The sequence below is a fragment of the Cebidichthys violaceus genome, unplaced genomic scaffold, assembly GCF_023349555.1.
Source record: "Cebidichthys violaceus isolate CVI_PGR_0920_01 unplaced genomic scaffold, fCebVio1.0.p SCAF_48, whole genome shotgun sequence".
In the NCBI taxonomy this organism is placed as follows: domain Eukaryota; kingdom Metazoa; phylum Chordata; class Actinopteri; order Perciformes; family Stichaeidae; genus Cebidichthys; species Cebidichthys violaceus.
Genome location: NW_027176683.1, coordinates 1,600,884 through 1,617,359, shown reverse-complemented (window position 1 = coordinate 1,617,359; position 16,476 = coordinate 1,600,884). Strand labels below are relative to the sequence as shown.

General features: G+C 48.3%; 1 protein-coding gene across 1 annotated transcript in view; it reads left to right on the top strand.

Annotated features, from left to right (window-relative positions):
* Window positions 1-15,136, top strand: part of plin6 (perilipin 6) — a 19,428-nt gene extending 4,292 nt beyond the window's left edge. Inside the window, exons 2-7 of the mRNA XM_068729842.1 lie at window positions 10,577-10,763; window positions 12,511-12,593; window positions 12,765-13,002; window positions 13,094-13,272; window positions 13,851-14,117; window positions 14,656-15,136. Of these exons, the coding sequence (XP_068585943.1) occupies window positions 10,577-10,763; window positions 12,511-12,593; window positions 12,765-13,002; window positions 13,094-13,272; window positions 13,851-14,117; window positions 14,656-15,069 (1,368 nt within the window). The 3' untranslated portion in view covers window positions 15,070-15,136. The remainder of the gene's footprint in view (window positions 1-10,576; window positions 10,764-12,510; window positions 12,594-12,764; window positions 13,003-13,093; window positions 13,273-13,850; window positions 14,118-14,655) is intronic.
* Window positions 15,137-16,476: the final 1,340 nt, after the last annotated feature.

The window sequence follows — 16,476 nt, the reverse complement described above, 5'->3', positions numbered from 1 at the left end:
TCACCTGTTCACCTCCTCACCCGTTCACCTCCTCACCCGTTTAACTCCTCACTTGTTCACCTCCTCACCCGTTCACCTCCTCACCCGTTTAACTCCTCACCCGTTCACCTCCTCACCCATTCACCTCCTCACCTGTTCACCTCCTCACCTGTTCACCTCCTCACCCATTCACCTCCTCACCTGTTCACCTACTCACCCGTTAAACTCCTCACTTGTTCACCTCCTCACCCGTTCACCTCCTCACCCGTACACCTCCTCACCCGTTCACCTCCTCACCCGTTCACCTCCTCACTTGTTCACCTCCTTACTTGTTCACCTCCTCACTTGTTCACCTCCTCACCCGTTCACCTCCTCACCCGTTCACCTCCTCATTTGTTCACCTCCTCACCCGTTCACCTCCTCACCCGTTTAACTCCTCACTTGTTCACCTCCTCACCCGTTCACCTCCTCACCCGTTTAACTCCTCACTTGTTCACCTCCTCACCCGTTCACCTCCTCACCCGTTTAACTCCTCACTTGTTCACCTCCTCACCCGTTCACCTCCTCACCCGTTCACCTGCTCATCCGTTTAACTCCTCACTTGTTCACCTCCTCACCTGTTCACCTCCTCACCTGTTCACCTCCTCACTCGTTCACCTCCTCACTTGTTCATCTCCTCACTTGTTCACCTCCTCACCCGTTCAACTCCTCACTTGTTTATCTCCTCACCCGTTCACCTCCTCACCGGTTCACCTCCTCACCCGTTCACCTCCTCACTTGTTCACCTCCTCACCCGTTCAACTCCTCACTTCTTTATCTCCTCACCCGTTCACCTCCTCACCCGTTCACCTCCTCACTTGTTCACCTCCTCACCCGTTCACCTCCTCACTTGTTCACCTCCTCACCCATTCAACTCCTCACTTGTTCACCTCCTTACTTGTTCACCTCCTCACTTGTTCACCTCCTCACCCGTTCAACTCCTCACTTGTTCACCTCCTCACTTGTTCACCTCCTCACTCGTTCAACTCCTCACTCGTTCACCTCCTCACTTGTTCACCTCCTCACTCGTTCACCTTCTCACTTGTTCACCTCCTCACCCGTTCACCTCCTCACTTGTTCACCTCCTCACCCGTTCACCTCCTCACCCGTTCACCTCCTCACCCGTTCACCTCCTCACCTGTTCACCTCCTCACCCGTTCACCTCCTCACCTGTTCACCTCCTCACCCGTTCACCTCTTCACCCGTTTAAGTCCTCACTTGTTCACCTCCTCACTCGTACACCTCCTCACCCGTTCACCTCCTCACCCGTTCACCTCCTCACTTGTTCACCTCCTCACCCGTTCACCTCCTCACCCGTTTAACTCCTCACTTGTTCACCTCCTCACCCGTTCACCTCCTCACCCGTTCACCTCCTCACTTGTTCACCTCCTCACCTGTTTAACTCCTCACTTGTTCACCTCCTCACCCGTTCACCTCCTCACCCGTTCACCTCTTCACCCGTTTAACTCCTCACTTGTTCACCTCCTCACCCGTTCACCTCCTCACCCGTTTAACTCCTCACTTGTTCACCTCCTCACCCGTTCACCTCCTCACCCGTTTAACTCCTCACTTGTTCACCTCCTCACCTGTTCACCTCCTCACCCGTTCACCTCCTCACTTGTTCATCTCCTCACTTGTTCACCTCCTCACCCGTTCACGTCCTCACCCGTTCACCTCCTCACTTGTTCACCTCCTCACTTGTTCACCTCCTCACTTGTTCACCTCCTCACCCGTTCACCTCCTCACTTGTTTATCTCCTCACCCGTTCACCTCCTCACCGGTTCACCTCCTCACCGGTTCACCTCCTCACTTGTTCACCTCCTCACCCGTTCACCTCCTCACCCGTTCAACTCCTCACTTGTTCACCTCCTTACTTGTTCACCTCCTCACTTGTTCACCTCCTCACTCGTTCACCTCCTCACTTGTTCACCTCCTCACCCGTTCACCTCCTTACTTGTTCACCTCCTCACCCGTTCACCTCCTCACCCATTCACCTCCTCACCTGTTCACCTCCTCACCTGTTCACCTCCTCACCCATTCACCTCCTCACCTGTTCACCTCCTCACCCGTTCACCTCCTCACCCGTTTAACTTCTCACTTGTTCACCTCCTCACCCGTACACCTCCTCACCCGTTCACCTCCTCACCCGTTCACCTCCTCACTTGTTCACCTCCTCACCCTTTTAACTCCTCACTTGTTCACCTCCTCACCCGTTCACCTCCTCACCCGTTCACCTCCTCACTTGTTCACCTCCTCACCCGTTCACCTCCTCACCCGTTTAACTCCTCACTTGTTCACCTCCTCACCCGTTCACCTCCTCACCCGTTCACCTCCTCATTTGTTCACCTCCTCACCCGTTCACCTCCTCACCCGTTTAACTCCTCACTTGTTCACCTCCTCACCCGTTCACCTCCTCACCCGTTTAACTCCTCACTTGTTCACCTCCTCACCCATTCACCTCCTCACCCGTTTAACTCCTCACTTGTTCACCTCCTCACCCGTTCACCTCCTCACCCGTTCACCTGCTCATCCGTTTAACTCCTCACTTGTTCACCTCCTCACCTGTTCACCTCCTCACCTGTTCACCTCCTCACTCGTTCACCTCCTCACTTGTTCATCTCCTCACTTGTTCACCTCCTCACCCGTTCAACTCCTCACTTGTTTATCTCCTCACCCGTTCACCTCCTCACCGGTTCACCTCCTCACCCGTTCACCTCCTCACTTGTTCACCTCCTCACCCGTTCAACTCCTCACTTCTTTATCTCCTCACCCGTTCACCTCCTCACCCGTTCACCTCCTCACTTGTTCACCTCCTCACCCGTTCACCTCCTCACTTGTTCACCTCCTCACCCATTCAACTCCTCACTTGTTCACCTCCTTACTTGTTCACCTCCTCACTTGTTCACCTCCTCACCCGTTCAACTCCTCACTTGTTCACCTCCTCACTTGTTCACCTCCTCACTCGTTCAACTCCTCACTTGTTCACCTCCTCACTCGTTCACCTCCTCACTCGTTCACCTTCTCACTTGTTCACCTCCTCACCCGTTCACCTCCTCACTTGTTCACCTCCTCACCCGTTCACCTCCTCACCCGTTCACCTCCTCACCTGTTCACCTCCTCACCCGTTCACCTCTTCACCCGTTTAAGTCCTCACTTGTTCACCTCCTCACTCGTACACCTCCTCACCCGTTCACCTCCTCACCCGTTCACCTCCTCACTTGTTCACCTCCTCACCCGTTCACCTCCTCACCCGTTTAACTCCTCACTTGTTCACCTCCTCACCCGTTCACCTCCTCACCCGTTCACCTCCTCACTTGTTCACCTCCTCACCCGTTCACCTCCTCACCCGTTTAACTCCTCACTTGTTCACCTCCTCACCCGTTCACCTCCTCACCCGTTCACCTCTTCACCCGTTTAACTCCTCACTTGTTCACCTCCTCACCCGTTCACCTCCTCACCCGTTTAACTCCTCACTTGTTCACCTCCTCACCCGTTCACCTCCTCACCCGTTTAACTCCTCACTTGTTCACCTCCTCACCTGTTCACCTCCTCACCCGTTCACCTCCTCACTTGTTCATCTCCTCACTTGTTCACCTCCTCACCCGTTCACCTCCTCACTTGTTCACCTCCTCACTTGTTCACCTCCTCACTTGTTCACCTCCTCACTTGTTCACCTCCTCACTTGTTTATCTCCTCACCCGTTCACCTCCTCACCGGTTCACCTCCTCACCTGTTCACCTCCTCACCTGTTCACCTCCTCACCCATTCACCTCCTCACCTGTTCACCTACTCACCCGTTAAACTCCTCACTTGTTCACCTCCTCACCCGTTCACCTCCTCACCCGTACACCTCCTCACCCGTTCACCTCCTCACCCGTTCACCTCCTCACTTGTTCACCTCCTTACTTGTTCACCTCCTCACTTGTTCACCTCCTCACCCGTTCACCTCCTCACCCGTTCACCTCCTCATTTGTTCACCTCCTCACCCGTTCACCTCCTCACCCGTTTAACTCCTCACTTGTTCACCTCCTCACCCGTTCACCTCCTCACCCGTTTAACTCCTCACTTGTTCACCTCCTCACCCGTTCACCTCCTCACCCGTTTAACTCCTCACTTGTTCACCTCCTCACCCGTTCACCTCCTCACCCGTTCACCTGCTCATCCGTTTAACTCCTCACTTGTTCACCTCCTCACCTGTTCACCTCCTCACCTGTTCACCTCCTTACTCGTTCACCTCCTCACTTGTTCATCTCCTCACTTGTTCACCTCCTCACCCGTTCAACTCCTCACTTGTTTATCTCCTCACCCGTTCACCTCCTCACCGGTTCACCTCCTCACCCGTTCACCTCCTCACTTGTTCACCTCCTCACCCGTTCAACTCCTCACTTCTTTATCTCCTCACCCGTTCACCTCCTCACCCGTTCACCTCCTCACTTGTTCACCTCCTCACCCGTTCACCTCCTCACTTGTTCACCTCCTCACCCATTCAACTCCTCACTTGTTCACCTCCTTACTTGTTCACCTCCTCACTTGTTCACCTCCTCACCCGTTCAACTCCTCACTTGTTCACCTCCTCACTTGTTCACCTCCTCACTCGTTCAACTCCTCACTCGTTCACCTCCTCACTTGTTCACCTCCTCACTCGTTCACCTTCTCACTTGTTCACCTCCTCACCCGTTCACCTCCTCACTTGTTCACCTCCTCACCCGTTCACCTCCTCACCTGTTCACCTCCTCACCCGTTCACCTCCTCACCTGTTCACCTCCTCACCCGTTCACCTCTTCACCCGTTTAAGTCCTCACTTGTTCACCTCCTCACTCGTACACCTCCTCACCCGTTCACCTCCTCACCCGTTCACCTCCTCACTTGTTCACCTCCTCACCCGTTCACCTCCTCACCCGTTTAACTCCTCACTTGTTCACCTCCTCACCCGTTCACCTCCTCACCCGTTCACCTCCTCACTTGTTCACCTCCTCACCTGTTTAACTCCTCACTTGTTCACCTCCTCACCCGTTCACCTCCTCACCCGTTCACCTCTTCACCCGTTTAACTCCTCACTTGTTCACCTCCTCACCCGTTCACCTCCTCACCCGTTTAACTCCTCACTTGTTCACCTCCTCACCCGTTCACCTCCTCACCCGTTTAACTCCTCACTTGTTCACCTCCTCACCTGTTCACCTCCTCACCCGTTCACCTCCTCACTTGTTCATCTCCTCACTTGTTCACCTCCTCACCCGTTCACGTCCTCACCCGTTCACCTCCTCACTTGTTCACCTCCTCACTTGTTCACCTCCTCACTTGTTCACCTCCTCACCCGTTCACCTCCTCACTTGTTTATCTCCTCACCCGTTCACCTCCTCACCGGTTCACCTCCTCACCGGTTCACCTCCTCACTTGTTCACCTCCTCACCCGTTCACCTCCTCACCCGTTCAACTCCTCACTTGTTCACCTCCTTACTTGTTCACCTCCTCACTTGTTCACCTCCTCACTCGTTCACCTCCTCACTTGTTCACCTCCTCACCCGTTCACCTCCTTACTTGTTCACCTCCTCACCCGTTCACCTCCTCACCCATTCACCTCCTCACCTGTTCACCTCCTCACCTGTTCACCTCCTCACCCATTCACCTCCTCACCTGTTCACCTCCTCACCCGTTCACCTCCTCACCCGTTTAACTTCTCACTTGTTCACCTCCTCACCCGTACACCTCCTCACCCGTTCACCTCCTCACCCGTTCACCTCCTCACTTGTTCACCTCCTCACCCTTTTAACTCCTCACTTGTTCACCTCCTCACCCGTTCACCTCCTCACCCGTTCACCTCCTCACTTGTTCACCTCCTCACCCGTTCACCTCCTCACCCGTTTAACTCCTCACTTGTTCACCTCCTCACCCGTTCACCTCCTCACCCGTTCACCTGCTCATCCGTTTAACTCCTCACTTGTTCACCTCCTCACCTGTTCACCTCCTCACCTGTTCACCTCCTCACTCGTTCACCTCCTCACTTGTTCATCTCCTCACTTGTTCACCTCCTCACCCGTTCAACTCCTCACTTGTTTATCTCCTCACCCGTTCACCTCCTCACCGGTTCACCTCCTCACCCGTTCACCTCCTCACTTGTTCACCTCCTCACCCGTTCAACTCCTCACTTCTTTATCTCCTCACCCGTTCACCTCCTCACCCGTTCACCTCCTCACTTGTTCACCTCCTCACCCGTTCACCTCCTCACTTGTTCACCTCCTCACCCATTCAACTCCTCACTTGTTCACCTCCTTACTTGTTCACCTCCTCACTTGTTCACCTCCTCACCCGTTCAACTCCTCACTTGTTCACCTCCTCACTTGTTCACCTCCTCACTCGTTCAACTCCTCACTTGTTCACCTCCTCACTCGTTCACCTCCTCACTCGTTCACCTTCTCACTTGTTCACCTCCTCACCCGTTCACCTCCTCACTTGTTCACCTCCTCACCCGTTCACCTCCTCACCCGTTCACCTCCTCACCTGTTCACCTCCTCACCTGTTCACCTCCTCACCCGTTCACCTCTTCACCCGTTTAAGTCCTCACTTGTTCACCTCCTCACTCGTACACCTCCTCACCCGTTCACCTCCTCACCCGTTCACCTCCTCACTTGTTCACCTCCTCACCCGTTCACCTCCTCACCCGTTTAACTCCTCACTTGTTCACCTCCTCACCCGTTCACCTCCTCACCCGTTCACCTCCTCACTTGTTCACCTCCTCACCCGTTCACCTCCTCACCCGTTTAACTCCTCACTTGTTCACCTCCTCACCCGTTCACCTCCTCACCCGTTCACCTCTTCACCCGTTTAACTCCTCACTTGTTCACCTCCTCACCCGTTCACCTCCTCACCCGTTTAACTCCTCACTTGTTCACCTCCTCACCCGTTCACCTCCTCACCCGTTTAACTCCTCACTTGTTCACCTCCTCACCTGTTCACCTCCTCACCCGTTCACCTCCTCACTTGTTCATCTCCTCACTTGTTCACCTCCTCACCCGTTCACCTCCTCACTTGTTCACCTCCTCACTTGTTCACCTCCTCACTTGTTCACCTCCTCCCTTGTTCACCTCCTCACTTGTTTATCTCCTCACCCGTTCACCTCCTCACCGGTTCACCTCCTCACCGGTTCACCTCCTCACTTGTTCACCTCCTTACTTGTTCACCTCCTCACTTGTTCACCTCCTCACTCGTTCACCTCCTCACTTGTTCACCTCCTCACCCGTTCACCTCCTTACTTGTTCACCTCCTCACCCGTTCACCTCCTCACCCATTCACCTCACCTGTTCACCTCCTCACCTGTTCACCTCCTCACCCATTCACCTCCTCACCTGTTCACCTCCTCACCCGTTCACCTCCTCACCCGTTTAACTCCTCACTTGTTCACCTCCTCACCCGTACACCTCCTCACCCGTTCACCTCCTCACCCGTTCACCTCCTCACCCTTTTAACTCCTCACTTGTTCACCTCCTCACCCGTTCACCTCCTCACCCGTTCACCTCCTCACTTGTTCACCTCCTCACCCGTTCACCTCCTCACCCGTTTAACTCCTCACTTGTTCACCTCCTCACCCGTTCACCTCCTCACCCGTTCACCTCCTCACTTGTTCACCTCCTCACCCGTTCAACTCCTCACCTGTTCACCTCCTCACTTGTTCACCTCATCACTCGTTCACCTCCTCACTTGTTCACCTCCTCACCCGTTCAACTCCTCACCTGTGGGGGGGGGGGCACATTTTGCTTTCAACGCAAATAAATACGATATCAGTAATTAAGATACATAAACATGAAGTTAAATGCGGCTCCTACAGATGTGTGGTATTAGTACTTTTACAGTGTGGTATTAGAGTGTGGTATTAATACTTTTACAGTGTGGTATTAGTACTTTTAAGCTCAGATTTTTTTTCCTGTCAATCAAACCCGGATGACGTCATCAGGAGGCTCAATGAGGGTCTTTGTGGATCTGGTTTTCATGCTGCTTAGACCTGAACCGAGCGGATCTCTGTGGTCCAGCAGCTGACTGCCTCATGCTGAACCTCTACTCTATCTGTTTGTTCCTCAGATTTGGTGAAGGAGAAATGTCTGAGCGTCAACATCATGAGGTGACTGTTTCATCCTGTTAATGTCACCGGAACAATCCGTCGACTGATAAGCAAATAACTAGCTGATAAATCATGACAATAACCAGCTGATCAATCATGACAACAACCAGCTGATTAATCCTGACAATAACCAGCAGATTAATCCTGACAATAACCAGCAGATTAATCATGACAACAACCAGCTGATTAATCATGACAACAACCAGCTGATTAATCATGACAATAACCAGCTGATTAATCATGACAATAACCAGCTGATTAATCATGACAATAACCAGCAGATGAATCATGACAACAACCAGCAGATTAATCATGACAATAACCAGCAGATTAACCATGACAATAACCAGCTGATTAATCATGACAACAACCAGCTGATTAATCATGACAACAACCAGCTGATTAATCATGACAACAACCAGCTGATTAATCATGACAACAACCAGCAGATTAATCATGACAATAACCAGCAGATTAATCATGACAATAACCAGCAGATTAACCATGACAATAACCAGCTGATTAATCATGACAACAACCAGCTGATTAATCATGACAACAACCAGCTGATTAATCATGACAACAACCAGCTGATTAATCATGACAATAACCAGCAGATTAACCATGACAATAACCATCTGATTAATCATGACAACAACCAGCAGATTAATCATGACAACAACCAGCAGATTAACCATGACAATAACCAGCTGATTAATCATGACAACAACCAGCTGATTAATCATGACAACAACCAGCAGATTAATCATGACAATAACCAGCAGATTAACCATGACAATAACCAGCTGATTAATCATGACAATAACCAGCTGATGAATCATGACAACAACCAGCTGATTAATCATGACAATAACCAGCTGATTAATCATGACAATAACCAGCAGATTAACCATGACAATAACCATCTGATTAATCATGACAACAACCAGCAGATTAATCATGACAATAACCAGCAGATTAACCATGACAATAACCAGCTGATTAGTCATGACAACAACCATCAGATTAATCATGACAATAACCAGCAGATTAATCATGACAATAACCAGCTGATTAATCATGACAACAACCAGCTGATTAATCATGACAATAACCAGCTGATTAATCATGACAATAACAGCAGATTAACCATGACAATAACCATCTGATTAATCATGACAACAACCAGCAGATTAATCATGACAATAACCAGCAGATTAACCATGACAATAACCAGCTGATTAGTCATGACAACAACCATCAGATTAATCATGACAATAACCAGCAGATTAATCATGACAACAACCAGCAGATTAATCATGACAACAACCAGCAGATTAATCATGACAACAACCAGCTGATTAATCATGACAAAAACCAGCAGACTAATCATGACAACAACCAGCAGACTAATCATGACAACAACCAGCAGATTAATCATGACAACCAGCAGATTAATCATGACAACAACCAGCAGATTAATCATGACAATAACCAGCAGATTAATCATGACAACAACCAGCAGATTAATCATGACAATAACCAGCAGATTAATCATGACAATAACCAGCTGATTAATCATGACAACAACCAGCTGATTAATCATGACAACAACCAGCTGATTAATCACGACAATAACCAGCTGATTAATCACGACAATAACCAGCTGATTAATCACGACAATAACCAGCTGATTAATCACGACAATAACCAGCTGATTAATCACGACAACAACCAGCTGATTAATCACGACAATAACCAGCAGATTAATCATGACAATAACCAGTAGATTAATCATGACAATAATCATTTGATTAATCATGACAATAACCAGCAGATTAATCATGACAATAACCAGCAGATTAATCATGACAATAACCAGCAGATTAATCATGACAACAACCATCTGATTATTCATGACAATAACCAGCTGATTAATCATGACAATAACCAGCTGATTATTCATGACAATAACCAGCTGATTAATCATGACAATAACCAGCTGATTAATCATGACAATAATCAGCTGATTAATCATGACAATAACCAGCAGATTAAAGATGACAACAATCAGCTGATTAATCATAACAATAACCACAGGTCAATAGTACGGAAGCCGAGAACCGCCACACTAAAATAAAGTTTCTTTAATGCTGTAATCTGAAGATCTCAAGTCTCTCTGGAGCTGAGCTAGTGACAGGAAACACATGTAACTACATCCTGTTTCCAAAATAAGATGCTCACAAAATGTATATATAAACTCAGAAAAGATCATAGGTAGAAAGGGGGACTTTTATTTTGAAAAATCTCCAAATTGATCCAGTCAAAGGGATTTTGTTTCTGTATGTAGATATATACACAAGTAGTACTTTTACTGTCACAGAGTACTTGTAAAGTGTGATATTAGTACTTGTACAGTGTGGCACTAACGTCCCTGTGTTTCAGACCAGCGCCGTGCTCAGAGTCTCCGCTCTCCCATTGGTCAGCTCGGCGCTGCAGTCGATGACATCAGCGTACTCTGATGTCACAGGTCGTTACCCTCTGCTGCGTCTGATTGGAGGAGTCGCTGAGGGCTTCTCCAGCGTCGCCATGACGAGAGCCACGCCCCTTCTTCAGAGCCTGGAACCGCAGAGTACGTGTGTATAAATACTACAAACATTACTGATACTACTACTGCTGCAACTACTACAATTACTGATACTACTACTACTACAACTACCATTAATACTTAAACTACTACTACTGCAACTACCACTACTAGTACTGTAACTACCACTACTACTGATACTACTACTACTGCAACTACCACTATTACTGATACTACCTCTACTACTACTACCACTACTACTACTACTACTACTACTACTGCAACTACCACGACTACTACTACTACAACTACCATTAATACTTAAACTACTACTACTGCAACTACCACTACTACTACTGCAACTACCACTACTACTACTGTAACTACCACTACTACTGATACTACCTCTACTACTACTACTACCACTACTACTACTACTACTACTACTACTACTGCAACTACCACGACTACTACTACTACTACTTCAACTACCACTAATACTACTACTACTGCAACTACCACAACTACTACTCCTACTACTACTTCAACTACCTCTACTACTGCTGCAACTACTACAACTACTGATACTACTACCACTGCAACTACCACTACTACTGATACTACCTCTACTACTACTACCACCACTACTACTACTACTACTACTACTACTGCAACTACCACGACTACTACTACCACTACTTCAACTACTACTACTACTACTACTACTACTACTGCAACTACCACGACTACTACTACTACTACTTCAACTACCACTAATATACTACTACTGCAACTACCACGACTACTACTCCTGCTACTACTTCAACTACCTCTACTACTGCTGCAACTACTACAACTACTGATACTACTACTACTGCAACTACCACTACTACCTCTACTACTACTACCACTACTACCACCACTACTACTACTACTACTACTGCAACTACCACGACTACTACTACCACTACTTCAACTACTACTACTACTACTACTACTACTGCAACTACCACTACTACTGCTACTACCACTACTGCAACTACCACGACTACTACTACTACTACTACTTCAACTACCTTTACTACTGCTGCAACTACTACAACTACTGATACTGCTGCAACTACCACTACTACTACTACCACTACTACTACTACTACTGCAACTACCACGACTACTACTACCACTACTACTGCAACTGCCACGACTACTACTACTACTACTACTACTTCAACTACTACTACTACTACTACTACTGCAACTACCACTACTACTACTACCACTACTACTACTATTGCAACTACCACGACTACTACTACTACTGCAACTACCACTACTACTGATACTACTACTATTGCTACTACCACTACTAATACTGGAGCCGCAGAGTACATGCAGATAAATTCTGCAAATACTGCTGTTGTTACTGCTAATACTATTAATACTTCTACTACATTACATTACATTACATTACATTACAGTCATTTATCAGACGCTTTTATCCAAAGCGACTGACAATTGAGTATCTATCTACACACCGTAGACGCAGCTACGGGAGACACTTTGGGGTTAAGTGTCTTGCTCAAGGACACAATGACATGAGACGAGTAGAGCAGGATCTCTACTAGATCGAACCGCCGACCCTCTGATTGAAAGGCGGCCCTGCTCTCCACTTATCACGGTCACCCCGTCACCTACTACTACTGTCAAAGTACACATATAAATACTGCTGTAAATAATGCATAATACTAGTACTACTGCTAGTACTCCTCATACTTGTACTTTCTGTCTCCAGTTGAAGTTGCCAACAGTTTTGTTCTCGTTGGTCTCGACCGTCTGGAGAAAAACTTCCCGATCCTGAACCAATCAACGGAGGAGGTTCGTTCTCCTGATCAATAACTATTTATTGATTATTAAGATATATTATCTAATAACTATTTATTGATTATTAGGATCTATGATCTAACAATTGTGACCAGCTGTACTTTAGTTTGGTAGTTCAGCAGCAGCTCCTTCCTGACTAAAGGGGCGTGGCCTCCTCATCCTCAGGTGCTAGGTCACCTGAAGGACGCCTTGTTCGTGACGCTGGACGACGTGCAGCTGTGGGTGGTGGACGGTCTGGACGGAGCTCTGGACCAGCTGGAGCGTCTGTCCGGCGGCGCTCTAACCGCCGTCCGGCTGCTGCAGGACTCTCAGGTGGGACGAGCCGCTGCGTCAGGTTTGGACGACGTGCTGAGTCGTCTGGAGGATGCCACCGCCCACTACCTGCCCCTCCCCCCCACGCTGCGTGAGTACGGGACTTTCAGAATAAAAGCTTAAAGGTTCTCGGTTGAGATCATCTGGATCACAGTAGATGTTCTGGTCTTTGTGTCCGTCAGGTCGTCAGTGGGAGATGAAGGTGCAGGAGTACGAGGACGAAGACGAGGACGAGCCCAGTCTGTGGACCAGGATCAGGAGCCTCCTGCTGAACCTCAGCCTGCAGCTCTACCATCGACTGATGAAGGTCCGGGAGCAGCTAGAGAACGCCATGAGGACGCTGGGGGACGCCGCAAACCAGGTGAGACAGATGTCTTCTTCTTCTCCATCCTCTCCTTCCTCTTCATCTTCCTCTTCTTCATAGTTTCAGTGTCTTCAGGGTCATGAGGGACATTTCCAGACGTCATGAAAAGCAAAATTTGAAGATCATGAAAGTGATTAAAAAGATGTTTATGAGTTAAAAATGGATCTGAGAGCGTTTGGTCTAACCTCAACACTTACACAACAACATGGTGTGTGTGTGTGTGTGTGTGTGTGTGTGTGTGTGTGTGTGTGTGTGTGTGTGTGTGTTTGTGGCAGCTACATGAGGCACACAGTCTTCATTCACACTGATCAGATACAGTTTGATTGATTACACACTGATGACTCATGAATGTCAGAAGCTTTTATAACGGAATTCTTAGGAAATCACAAAAACCTGCATGAAAACAGTCAAAAGGCTGTTAGCTGGAGGCTAGGTGAGCCTGAACAAACTGTTCTTGTGGTTAGTGGATGTAGTGGTTCTCTGGTTGGATCAGATTCTGCTGGGGGGCCTCGGAGGGCTTCACCCTGGCCCTGGTTTTTGTATGTCAGCTATTGACCTCCTCTGTCCCCCTACAGGTGGGTCTGGGTAAGGTTCTGGAGCTGGTGGGCGAGCTGCTGTGGTACCTGCAGGGCCTCCTGGTGGCGTTGGTGTACCGGGCAGAGAGTCTCCGAGAGCTGACCCTCAGCAGCGTCAGAGGCCAGGCCGTCATGTTGGCCGAGCTGCTCCCCGTACATCGGATCAGAGAGCTGCCGGTTCAGATCCAGCAGCTGCTGGGAGACCTGCAGGAACTCGCCAAGATCCTCCTGCAGCTGGTGATCAACGCCACGCCGCTCTACACCATGGTGAGACACCTGAGACACACCTGGTCTTTGTTCATGGTGATTGGACACAACGTCCAACCTTGATAACGTAACTGAAGATAAATTCCAGCTTGTCAGATACTAATCAGTAGACTTCAAATTGTTTTTCTTTTTCTTCATCTTCTTCTTTTTTTTCTTCTTCTCTTCCTCCTCCTCATTCTTCTTCTTATCAGGTGAGCTGTTAGCTCAAGGCTAAGTGAGCTGTTAGCTCGGGGCTAGGTGAGCTGTTAGCTTGGGGCTAGGTGAGCTGTTAGCTCAAGGCTAGGTGAGCTGTTAGCTCAAGGCTAGGTGAGCTGTTAGCTCGGGGCTAGGTGAGCTGTTAGCTCAAGGCTAGGTGAGCTGTTAGCTCGGGGCTAGGTGAGCTGTTAGCTCGGGGCCAGGTGAGAGTTCATTATTGATGTGAAGCGAGGTCTGACACAGTGGAGAAGCTACGCTAACAGTCTTTGTGCTAAGCTAGGCTAAAGCCATCCAGAAGCTATCGCTGTAACACATCAGACTGCTGTATGAACATGTGTTTCAGCTCCAGCAGCCATCCGCTCAGGAGGTGGAGGAGTTCCTGAACCAGGAGGACGTAACCCCTGACAGTTCGTCCCGCCGCGACTCCGCTAGCAGTCTCTTCCTGAAGGCGATGGACGGGCGTCCTCGCCGCCGCCGGAGCCTCTACTCCCGCGCCACCGCCGGCCGAGGAGGCCCCCAGAGCCCCGACCCCCCCAACGGTCGCCGCCGCTCCAGCGTGAAGGACCTCCCGGCCCCGGAGGCGGAGGACGACTTCAAGATCCCTTCCGACGTCGGCAGCGTCGTCCACCGCCGGCCGTCCGCCACCGAGCTGCTCCTCGCTCCGCTCAAACAGTTCGTCTCTCAGAGCCAGAAGGCCTTCGAGTACCTGAGCCCCAACTCCCTCGACGACGCCACGGAGGAGGACGACGACTCCTAAACGCCACGTTGAGGTCTCGGATCCGCGGCAAACCGCCGCCAGTCGCACCCCCTCTCGACCAAACGCAACCGCCTGTCTCCGTCCATGATGGTGAGATGTTTCGGCTTCAGCTGGCGTCGGTTTGTTTGTACTCGTTCATCAACGGAGCGATCGGAAAATTATTTTAGCGATTCATAAATCTGCAGGTTTTTATTTTACTTCAACAAAACAAACTTTCAGTCTCTCATTTAAACTCGACAGTTCTTTAGCTTTCACTTCAAGAATTTATATATACATTAAAAAATATGTATATATCAATATATATATATTGATATATACATATATGTAGTCTACATGACAACACGGATACTTATAAACAAACATATTAATGTTTAAAATCTTTTATTTTCATTCCACAATACATCGACGTTAAGAATGTTGTCCTCGAGGAGAAAAGACTTTCAGCCACTTCTCTTGGCCTTCATCCATCACACAGTCATCTAAACAACATCCACTGATGAAGTCCATGAGATGTGGCTGAAAGCTTTCAAATGTTATTTCCCCCTCAGGGCCACTGTAGTTTGAGAAGGCAGCGTGTCGACTTACTGATGTCAGTTTACTGTGATGAAGTCTTCGTCTTCTTCTTCTACTTCTTCTTTATCGTTGGATCTAAAAATCTGTTCTTGTTGAGAGATATGATGAAGAACGTGATGTTTTGGTTAAGAGAATGTTCCTTAAAGATTAAAACATTATAGATTTCATTCATCTGTAGTTTAAAGTCAAACATTTAACAAATATAAATTCCAATATATTCTAATATTCATGATCTAACAAACAGCTGTTTGTTTCTCTGTATCAACATGTTTCAATAAAGCTTTTGGGATCTGCAGCTTCACTTCAGTTTGTAACACAATTAAAAAACTGACGTTTGATCAACCTCTGCAGGTTTAAATATTCTTAAATGTTTTTTTTACTGAATATCAGATGTGATCGAAATAAACTTCTGTAGTCTGAAACGGTTTTACTCAGAGCTCCAATAAACAAACTGAGGATCAATAACTTAACAGTTTTTAATCGACTAACGTGTTGATTTAAGAACGACAGTCAGCGCCCCCTACAGGCTGCACCAGTATCGTCACCGTTTGAAGGATCATCCTCTGAGGAGCAGCACCAACGTTTGCTCACAATGAAAATGCTAACATGCTAAAGTTTAGCAGGTATGTTTAGCATGTTAGCACGCTAACGTTAGCGTACTATCAGTAAACACGGCGTCCAGCCGATGCTGATTGAATGTCTTTAGATTGTATGGTTCATCCCAACGGTAACTACAGTCCGACTGTTACAATCTGACTATTATTACAGTTCAACTGTTGTTACAATCCGACTATTATTACAGTTCAACTGTTGTTACAGTTCGACTTGTTACAG